The sequence below is a fragment of the Cygnus olor genome, chromosome Z (assembly GCF_009769625.2).
Source record: "Cygnus olor isolate bCygOlo1 chromosome Z, bCygOlo1.pri.v2, whole genome shotgun sequence".
NCBI lineage: Eukaryota > Metazoa > Chordata > Aves > Anseriformes > Anatidae > Cygnus > Cygnus olor.
In genome coordinates this window covers 16112828-16124255 of record NC_049198.1, presented here as the reverse complement: position 1 = coordinate 16124255, position 11428 = coordinate 16112828, and the positions used below count along the sequence as shown (strand labels likewise).

Here is an 11428-nt window from a genome sequence, read left to right as displayed (position 1 = left end):
TGTGTTTCAGATTTCAGGTACTCAGACTCCACCTTTACCTTCACCTACACTGGAGGCTCCAAAAGGTACTCCTTTCCACAGTCGTGACACCCTTCTTTTCCTGCGCTCAGGGAGCTCCCTTGCTTCGCTGCCCTGGCAGGCTTTTTTTCCTTCCTTTTGCGAGGAGGATGCATCCGTAAATCATCTGCCTTCTCGCAAACGTGAACCGAGCAGGAAGCATGGAGGGAGGTGATCAGAAAGGTGATCCCAGCTGTCGGAGGCTCCTTCGCCTGGGTGCTGCTCCCTGGCGCTCCGCTGCTTCAGGCTTTTTGCTCCTGTCCCTAGAATTTCTGCCATACGTAAGCCTAACTGAAGCGCAGCAAAGGCATCAGTGTATTTGATACAAAGTTAATACATCCTAAAAAAAATATGAAAAAGGTATGATTTTATTAAAAAATAGGCCAAATTTCACATTGGCACCTTATTCTCTTGCATTTGAGAGCCATGTTTAGTCCCTTGACAGACGCAAGACTGTCTGCAATTGACCAAATTAAACTACTGAGACGCTAAGTGAAATGTCAGTATAGCTTATAAGGTTATGAAATTGTCTTAAGTGAATGGTGGTTTAAATATCATTTCTAAATGGATATGAGGTTTTGGTTATAAACCTGATTGTGCATGTACAAATTTATTTGAATCTGTCAGCATTTATTGTGTTCATCTGTTTTCAAAAGGAAATATTAGATGAACAGTCAAAAGTCCATGTAAGTTGAACACACATCATTTTGTCTCCCTAGACTTTAGTTACCTGGTACTTGATAGGGTAATTACAGTACATGCCAGGTCGTCATCTTATCTTTTAGCTGAATTTTATCAGATTTGGCAAGATGTCTTGGTTTTATTATTTCCTTTTTAATTTTCCCAGTTTGGTGATTGTTTTTCCTTCCCAGGGTATGCCGGGTTAAAGTACTGTGCTCTGGAGTCTGCTCTTTGCAAGCGAGCCCTTCAGTGCAGGCAGCATTCCTGCGCCATTGGTTCTGCTCGGTGCACGCTTCGGGCCCTGGCTGCAGGGCCAGGCTCCCAGATGGGCTCCAGGCTGGTAGGCTGCTCAGGAAAATGCGTTCCCCACTCAGGATCCCGTCCTTCCTCACTGAAGGAAAGACAACTTAGGCCATGTTCGGTGGAGTAGATTAGTTCCACTAGTAGCTGGGGATGAGATGTGTTTCTGGCTTGCTTGAAGTATACTCTTTTATTTAGGGTTTTAGTATACGTTTGTTTTGGTCTTGTTTTAGAAGGTAGTTTTGAAAGGCTTGATACAATAAAAATTATCTTACAAAAAGTATTATTGTTTAGTTAAAACAATTGAATTTGAAAGTTACTTAGCACTGATCTCTAAACCAAATATTGCAGCAAGCAACCAGGAAGTGAAACCTGTCTATTGTTTCTCTTTTCCAAGCTGAATAAGGTAAAAAGCCTAAGGGCATAGCTGATGGGAAACAAACCGGTTTATAAATGCTGGAACAAAATGTTGTCACTCTACAACGAGAGACGGAAGATGGCTGTGCATCTCGCAGCCTTGAATTTTAACTGGGGTCAGCATTTGCTTAGGAAACTGTTCACTGGAAACTAGTCACAGGATCTTGCATATTCAGAAGTTACACTTAAAGAAATTGGTGAAGGTGGGTTGTTACATAAAGGATACCCAAGTTTCACTTTCCTTTTGACATTTCAAGGACATCTTAAAAAGCATCCTTTGGGCTATGGGTTTCAGGTTCTCTGCTCTTTTTTATGTTTATTTGGAAAGGTGTTTTATAATCTTCTTAGCGTACAGTGGCGTACTGAGTGGCCAGGTTGTGAAGTACATAAAATGAAAGCTCCAAGCCTTGACCGTCGAGGGCCAAGCTTTTATTTCTCACATCAAAGATGAGTTAGTGGTTTCTTCTCATAGGAGGTGCTGGCCAAACACCAGCTACCCTGTACTTTTGTGGTATTCAGACAGGACTCCAGCAAGGGCTCAGGAAGGGTCTGCGGTGGTAACTTACACGTGGTATCCCATTAGGAGGGCACAGGGCTATTTAAGGATCTTTTTTCATGCATTTGTCCATGATTTTTTTCCTACTGGTATTGCTGTAGCCCAGGACTTCTGAGTGGCGATGCTGTTTATAAAGCGTTGCATTCTGGAATCGTCCCTAAGTGACAAAACCTCTATTAGCTCATGACCACAGACTGGGGATCAGCTGATAGGCCTAGTTCTGTTGCTTCAGATATTCAGTCTGATGACTTTGTTCTGCAAAATGACAAAAACACGGGTTTTCAAGTGACTGGTAAAGGGTATATGCTGGATTTTCAAACTGAGAGATAGATTTATATGAGTAAGAATGGTGTGTAAGGTAGATTACAGTATTTTAGCACTCTCTTGTTTTGCTTTGAGCTAAGTCCTTTCCATGCTTCATTTCCTCTGGATGTTCCTTAGGTCAGTGTGTGCTGTGGCTTTTTTTTATCCATAGTGTTTAGATACCAGAGCAGAACCCCCCCAAAAAAAGTTGATGTGTTTTCTGTTTGAGAAGAATTCTTGGCTTTACTCTTGGATATACGTAGGTTGCAACAGTGCCAAGTTCGACATCTCTAAGGGTTTTCATCTTCATCCTGTAGCTGCCTCAAGTACATATTAAGTCCATTTGTCTGCGGTCTTAACATACTCAGAGCCAGATTCTTGGTAAATTAGTGTAAGCCTATGGAAGTCAGTGCACCAGTATTGTTTCAGTATATGAAGGACCAAGGATTTCTGTATTCATTAAACTGTTAAGTTTATACCTGTGAGATTTTTCTTCCTGGGGCCAGCTTCTCCGCCTTTACCTGATTTTCCCTGCTGCTCGTATTGATTGCACGGACCCCTCCTGGGTTAGTTCTGTTCAAACACTGGGGTGGTACATAACCACCTTGCAGATCACACCAAGTAGATAGACCTGATCCAGAGCATATTCATCGTAGCTTCAGTAGAGTCAATTTGTATTCCCACAGGACAGTCCTGAACCAAACCTTGAGGGCATGACTTAGCTTTTGTTCAAGAACAGAGGTTCCAGGGAAACAAACTGAGAATTATTATTATTTTATTCATTATATAGACTCGTTCCAGCATTTGACCTTTAGGTCGTATTAAGCTACTATATATTGTGTAAATAACATATGTGTAAATGGTCACTGCATTGGCATAAGTACACCTAAAGGAGATTGTACCTCTGCAGGATTTTTCTTGAAAAGTTAGGAGGGAAGAGTATCTGTAGGTGCAAACATATTTGTATTGCATGAATTATCATGAATAATCTTTTACCTGTGTAGTTTGATTAATTATTTTGGACAGTACTTCATGTTCAGACATTTTTTTTTTTTTAAATGCACTGTGCTCACACTTCCAAATTATTAGAGATGTTGTACACAGTGGAGACGATGCTTCCTAGTTTGGGGAGGTTGTAATTAGTAATTTTTTAGTGAAGCATGTCTTTGTACATAATATGGGTAGTAAACATGAAGCAAATTGTTATCAATGTGATCAATGTGATCATTTTTAATTTCACTGTCAGAAAGTGATAGATACCCTATAAAGTGAGGTGTTCAGTTGGGTGCTGTGACTGTGCAAGATTTACTTTTCTTTAACTACAGCTGGCAGAATATTGGAAATGGGTGGATTCCTTATGATTTTTACTGCAGGATCTAAAAAGGATATTAAAGTATGAACACGTTGAGGTGCTTTCTTTTTTTTAAGAATCTCTCATTTCCTTTGTCCTATTATCTGCCCCTGAATGAAACATTGCTTCTCCAGAAACCCTGCAGACTGAACAGAATTGTGGTCTGTCATCTTTGAAATAAAAATGCATGATGCCCGGAAGTTGTTTTCACTTTATGTGTCATTTGACATGGTTTACATAAAAGCAGTGCTCGGTTGTGCTGAAGAAAAGATGTTTCATTTTCTTAGTGTTTTTCTCACCTCCACTTTTTTTTTTTTTTTTTGAGGCTAACCAAGGACATCATATCAGTCCTGAAATATCTCTTTATTCAAATATGTACTTAACTATCATTGGCAGTGAGGGACAGTGACAGTAATCTGCGCATGAGAACAGGTCTTATATTGCAGCATGTTGTTAAGAAACTAGATAACACGTATAAAAACTAAACACAAAAGCTAATTAGTTAACATCTCTCATTTGCACAGTGGGCTCTTGTCTGCTTTTTCTACATAAGCAGGATGATCCTATTAATGGCAGTTCTGCAGAAGCAACGGAAGTTAAATGTTGGTCTAAGATAATTGTTTATTTTTGCTTAAAACAATGACAAATTGCTAACTTACATTGTTTTGATTTTGAATATTTTTCTTTTTGTTTTCTATTCGAGGGCGTACACGTACTGCTTAATATTGCAACATCAGAGATTCTGATGTAAACTGATGAGTTAATTCCCACCTCAATATAGCAGTGAAATATTTCACAGTTGGGAAGTTGTGGCACTGAAGGAGTAATAAATTGTTTGAGGCTATCTACAGATAGAGACAAAACCCATGTATCCGAACTTGTGGCATATTATATGTCCGCTACGTGTTTGAACCAGTCGTTGATAAATAGATTCATATGATTGTTTTTTCCCCTTTAGTGGTATGCTCTTTGAGTTTTCAGGTTCATACTCTAGTGTTACGTACGTGAATTTAATAAAATTCAGTCTACATCAGATTTTCCATTTGTTGAATAGTTTTGAAATCCTGGTGTCATTCTGGTAATGCTGAAAGTCAAGACAAAAAAAAAAAAAGTGAAGAAAGTAGTTTCAGACTAACTCATGTCTTTTTTATCTTAAAATTTACATTCAATTTATATACTATATCAAAAAGGAGAGATAGAATTGAAAAACATTTCTAATCCAAGACATAAAAAATATGTCCATACAAAAATATAAAAATGGAACACTTTTCTGAACATTTTAATTTTCTTTGTTCATTTCCAGTGTGATCTAGTTTAAGACTTTTTTTTTTTGTCTTTTTTTTTTTTGAATAGGTTAGTTTTAGCCTAGCTGCTATGTCTCTTTCACTGTTTACTGGCTTAAGGGAGGGAGCAATGCAATGGCTGGGAAGAAGCTGTTGGACTGTTCCTTTTAGAAGCTGTGGTGGCTTGCGTCAGATGCAAGTGTCGCTGAAAGTATGACTTAAGACTTAAATGGTTTTGATGGAATCCATTGCTCTGAATGGTTTTAATTTAGCTGGAATCATTTTTATAAAGGCCTTAGGAAGGGCTGATGCAGGTACGGTTCATCTTCTATTGCTGATGGCTGCACTTAACTTTGTGTTCAGGTTATTTAATATGCAATTGCATTCCTAAAATCTATCCCTACTGTATGTAGTAAGATAGATATGAAAAGTAGATACGCAGCTTGTATTTAATTGTTTATTTCTGTTTCAAAATAGATGGAATACTGTACACTGCCTTTCAATTTGAACTTTCTTATCAAATATGACTTAACATTTTTGCTGGGACCGCACCATTTCCTGGAAGATAAGTCTGTGATGTGAGATGGAAATCTAGTTCAGATATAACATGGCATGCACTGAGATTTTCATTTCTTTGTTAAGGATTCTGTAGATGCAGTAATGTTGAATACTGCCATGGATACTTTTAAAAAACAGTTTTGTGTCGGGTATTAATTAAGTTTCAGTTTTAAAATCTCTCTTTAAGACAAGCCCCTCTATGAATTCCAGCTAACCTACCTATTCTGATACTATACTGCCTTCTAATACTGGCTGTGTAGTACATACATGAAACTTAGCTGTATATTCCTATAGATAGCTTTTTGATAGATGATACTATAAGAGATTCAGTACGTGTAATTTAATAAATGATTCATCCTAAAAAGATATCTAGTAGAGCACTGTAGTAAAAAAAGAAGTGATTAAATGCAATGTTGAGGGTTTGTTAAAAGCAAAATCAAATCCATTCTACTCACAGTCTCATTGAGCTTGTCTTCGTTTGGTGATCTTGTTTCTGACAGATTTTTCTAGCCTTGCTGTTAGAAAATCAGTAGTGTCTGAAGTGAACCCATCACTACATCTGGTAAAAATGACATTTTTTAGGGATTGTGGTCTTGTGAAGATCTCAGACTAGTCTGTTGAAGTGAGGGGCTATCCTCTCTCTGCAACATACTGTACTGATACTAAGAACAATACGTTCAAATCATTAATATCTATTCTTTTGTCAGAAAAACATGTTTTCAGGCATGTAAATGGCCTAGTTTTCAGAAGTGCTGAACTCCCACACTACATAGTAGTCTCAGTATTACCATGTACTGCTTAGCACTTTTCAAAAGCTTCAGGTTCTTTATGCAGGTGTATTTGTATGCACTGGTGTTTCAGTGTTTCAGTAGCACAGAGCTGGGAAAAGTGCTTGAAGGTTTCTACAGAAAACATTTTCAGTAACTTCTTTTTCTGCTTTCATCACATATTTTAACATATTAAGTACCTAAAATAAACCTGTAGGCTGTCATTGTTAGTCTTAATGTGATAGGACAAATAATTTTAAAAGTGGAGTTCCCTGTGACAAAATAAATTTAGATCACTTTTGTCTGTATTGGGACCAATGCCATTTCTGATTTTTCATGCTGGTCCCTAATAATTACCCATATTTTTCATCGCTCATAAATAACGAGCTGAAGATACCTGTTGGCATCTTTCTTCCATGGACTACTTACTGTGCAGAATGTGAATTCTTATTTGAGTCAGAGTCAAATCACTCTGAGCCAAAACACCTAGTTTAATAAGCTTCAGCAGCTGGAGGGAAAGCAAATTTTAAACTGCTCGGAGAGTTTAGTTTAGTTACAGATAAAACAGTTAGTTTAGTTACAGCTAAAAACGGGATGAAATGTGAATAAATCTAGAAAAGGTCCAATGTGCATCTCCACGTTGGCATTAAATAAATCACACTTACGAGTACAGCTTTTAAGAATTAATGTCCTCCTTGCTACAGGAGGGTGAAAATTTTTACGGATGTTTCATTTTAACTTGCCTCATCTGAGGAAAAGGAGCTCCTTTTAACAGAGTGAAATTGACTCATAAAGATAAGCCTGCTATCCTGTGCAGCAGAAGCTAGAAAAATCTCACTGAAAGAAGAGGGACTAAACAAGGTACAGAAATACATCTCCTTCCAATGCCTACCCCTGACAGCCTTCTGCGTGCTCCAGATCTAAATGCCAGATTGCATCCAGCCTATTTCTATGGGAGGAAGAGCAGGAAAGAGCCTTGCATCATGATGGGGAACAATTGTTGCTTTTATGAGTCAGGCTTCTCTTGGGAGGACCCATTACATTGAGGGAGCTTTATGTCAGACACTGTGTTCCCTTACTACAGGGGTTAAACAACATCATAAATGCTTTTGGCATTGTCTAATCGAGTGGGAGTAAGTCACAGTCTTGCACATACTCGCATAGGGTTAGTTCTCAAGGAGGAAACAATCATGGGTGAAGGCTGCGGGCTGAGCATCCTTCCATGACTTACATGAAGGCAGAGTACTGGTGTGAGCCCTGCAGAAAGGCTTTGGCTTTTCTTGGCTGTTGTAGAAGACCCGTCCTAGCAATCAGTACCTAGCTGAATCCCGTGGATGGAGTTCATCCCAGGGAGACTCGTGTAGTGCTTGGCAGGAGCCCGTCTGGAGCAAAGAATTGAGGGCAAAGAGGAAGCTTGGAGAAACAAGCAAGCCCTCTAGATGTCTCCTTCCAGCCTCAAGGCAGTGATCAGAAATAAAAGGAGAAACAGCATGCCTCCTGTGTAATGAAATATACTGTTTGCCAAAAGGGAGTGCAAAAAATGGTGATACGCCATCTGTAAAAAGAAGTATATAATTGAAGAATTAAGTTCCTTTCAAACTGTGTAGCATTCTGCATTTTTCTCATGTATTACATGTTGCCATCTTGAAATCTTGTTGCTTTAAATGAATGTTCCACTTTATGTTTCTAGGTAAGAATTTTTCATATTTCAAGAGCAAAGCTAGAAGGCAGGATAGTTTTGCATTGCTCAACTGTCTGGTTTCTACCCAATAAGGTGTTTGTAGCAGATAGCATTTTCTCTCAAGTAGGAAAAATAGCCCGTGGGTTAGACATGGTATTCCAGGTCATTAGCTTTTCTACAAATGGTAGAATGATTTATTTTAGGGTTGTTATTTTGCTTGTTTGTTTTGTAGTTTTGCTCATTCTTACTCATTCTTTTTTCTTAATGTTGAAAAATTCATCTTTAATGGGAATTCTCACCCAGTAATAATCATATCATAATGAAAGATAGGAAAATAATTAGGATGCTCTTCTGTCAGAGTAGGGCCTGGGGTTCATACAGGTGTTAAGACCAGGAAACATTTCCTTGTCTTAAATGTACTTGCTAATGATCAACTGCTTGATCTCAATTACAGCAGGGTAAATCCAGAGTAATTCCTCTCATGTGGTGGGGCTCACTTGGGTCCACAGTGATGCTGCCAATTTTTTTTTATTTGTTCCTGATGACACGCCTAGTGAGCAGCAGTCCAGGTGACTTTTCAGATGGGGACTCAGGAAGATCAGAGTTGTGTTTTAACCCTGATACCTTTGCAGATATTCTCTCATATTTGGGTACGTTCCTGGATGGTGGGAGAGCAGCAATTTATCCAAGGAAACACAGCTTTGTTGCATACATTCTTGTCAAGCCACTGTCATGGCAAAGTGCAAAGACAGAAGGCCAGTTGTCAAAACTATGCTGTTCTGTATCTTCTTCAGCTTTAGCATCTGAAAAACAGGTTGTCACAGTCCTTTCTTAAGAACATAGTTTGCTAGGCCACATGAAAATCTCTTTACCTGTCACTCATTCAGAATGATTATTAGATCTTAAACTGAATCCCAAAATGTTTTCAGAGCCTTTTGTACACATAACCATTAGTTGAAACAGTTGCTGATTTCTTAAAGAGAACTATTCTGTGAATACACCTAAAAGGATTGTATTAACTTAGTCTACATTAAAAATGTGCGACATTACCAGTGTGAAAACTGGTCATTTCACTATATATTTGTTCAAAACAGTGGAAACATTAAAAAAACCCAAGAGTTTTACAGTACTTCAGACAAAAAAAAGACAACCTGCAAGTGTTAAAAACTTCTGGAAAATGTACATTCAGTTAGTGCTTTATAGCAGTTATGGGTACTATCAATAGTTCTGCTGTATGGATAGATAATTACAAAAATTAATGTTTTCTACTGGTTGAATATGGTACTATGAACATTACATCAAATCTTTGTACTTTGCCATAGTTCTAATGAAATTCCAACTGAAAACTGAGCTTACTAATTCTTGTCTTGTAAGAAGTTGTAACGTTAGAGAATTATTTTGCTATGAAGATTTAACTGTCCTATACAGCAAGGCTTGTTAAGCTTGGTGTAAAATTTCATTAAGATTTTGTAGGCTTGTATGTTGAAAAAGGACTCATGTTTTATCAGTGGATGATGGGAAGACTGAAACTGGATGTATTTAGGTGGCAGCAGGGGCAATATAACCCTCTGTGAGAATTGCCTTGGGCGTGTACTAGTTTTGTTAACTCAGGCCAATAGAATTTTTAAAGTAGCTTAGTGTTGGTCTCTAGAGTATGAAGTGAAGAGTCACCATCATCAGCTTACAAAAGATGCAGTCTCTCTTGCCTTTAGCTGGCTTGTCTGCACTTTATTTACACCTTTTGCACCTTTTATTTACAAATATCTGTATAACATGAGAGCAGCAGAACATTGGGCATATAGTTGTGCTTCTTAGATGTTCCCCATGCCAAATTTAGCTACTGAAGGAACTTTCACAGCAAACTTCAGTCTTGGTTAAAGGTGCCCTGCCTTTGTTACTGAAATAAAATTACATGGGATTAGCGGCCACCAGTTTAGTTCTTGTTAAGGTATTTTACTAGGTAATCTCTATCTGAAAGGACATCTACAATTCCATGTTTTGGATATTACATTTTGTTTGTTTGTTTGAATGTTTGTGTTTAGTATTCTTGCTCTTTGTACCAATTCGTATATTTATTTTGGGTTTAACTAGAATAGTGAATCAAAAGACGTACATCCTTCCTATGTACAACACTATAGGGAGTAGATGAATAGAAGAAGACTTAAGGCTCTTTCTGTACCTGAATTTATATTATACTGATAAGCTTTTAATTGTTTTACGTCATCCCTCTTGTTTTGAACAATTGCTTACTATATTGTTTCTGTTTAAACAAAAATAAATAGATATTTAAAATACTGCTTCGTAAAGGTGTTACCATTTATTTAAGGCATGAAGAATTATATTCATCCTGTAGTTCACATAAAACCCGACCTTTGTCAAGGATGACAGACACACAGAGATATGGAGTGTTAATACCTTTTACATGTAGCGCTGCATCACTTCGAAGTGGGCATGGATGTGTGGAAGCTACTGGCCTCCTAGTGTGCTAGTAAAGATTAGGCATTTGTTGTCTGCAAAGTGAGCAGGAATTGCAGCTACATGAGTAAGGATAAAAATTTCAAAGGCTATCAATTTTGCTTGTGGAGGACATAAACTGATCATCATTTAGGGTCAAGAAAAGCTTTTACCCTGGCTACCAAGTCTTTCCCCACGTCGTCTGTTAATAGTGGCATCAGCAGGCAAGAGCAGCGGGTCAGGTCTTTGACGAACTATCAAAGAAGGGCTCTGTGAAAAAATGGCATGTCTTCTGTGGCTTGGCAATTTCTAAAGCATGTCTCCGGCTTATTTCAGAGTATGTAGCAGTTGTAGAGCTTTTGACATCAGTTCTGAGAAAATTGTCATAAATTGCTGGCATTAATGAGCACTTTGCTATTGCTGTGGTTGCTTACAGCATATTCCCATTTGTATTTTGTCCCAAGTTATTCCTCTATTGTACTTTACGTGATGTAACATTATACGTATTCTCAGCTAGTTTAAATTGACAAATTGCCATGGAATTCAGTAAAGTCATGCCAACTGATAGCAATGAGGAGCTGTCTAATTATATTCGTCTTGTTAAAGAATCTTAAATAGAGCAAAGTGGGGCAGATATGCCTGAACTGATAAAGAAGTTTACACACATGGTAAACACGTGTTCTCAGCAGTGTGGCATTAGAGCCGTAGGTCTGCATGTGGTGTGACTGCATCAGCAAAAGCGCTGGCCAAGACTTTCCACTTGCAGTGCTAGGATGAGCTTCACAGAGCCCTGTGTCTGTTTGCAATGAAATCGTTCCCACATGATCACTTTGTCCCAAGGAAAGTCCTTTTCCCCAGAAAATACCATCTCTGCACTCCATCTTGAGAGATAATGATGACTTGAAACTGCGGAAGTTGGAGGTTTCACGCCAGTCCTGGCTATGTCATTTCCATTTTGGCTGTGCCACTGGCGAGCAGGGCTCTATGCAGTTGTCTTTGCATTGCTTCCCAGCTTCTCAT

At 38.3% G+C, this 11428-nt stretch overlaps 1 protein-coding gene across 3 annotated transcripts in view; it reads left to right on the top strand.

Annotated features, from left to right (window-relative positions):
- PARP8 (poly(ADP-ribose) polymerase family member 8) overlaps window positions 1–11428 on the top strand; it is a 116283-nt gene that overhangs the window by 3013 nt on the left and 101842 nt on the right. For 2 of the 3 annotated variants that reach the window (XM_040540785.1, XM_040540787.1), the window contains one exon: window positions 11–65. In XM_040540785.1, the coding sequence (XP_040396719.1) occupies window positions 11–65 (55 nt within the window). The remainder of the gene's footprint in view (window positions 1–10; window positions 66–11428) is intronic. The other variant, XM_040540786.1, reaches the window with a different exon arrangement.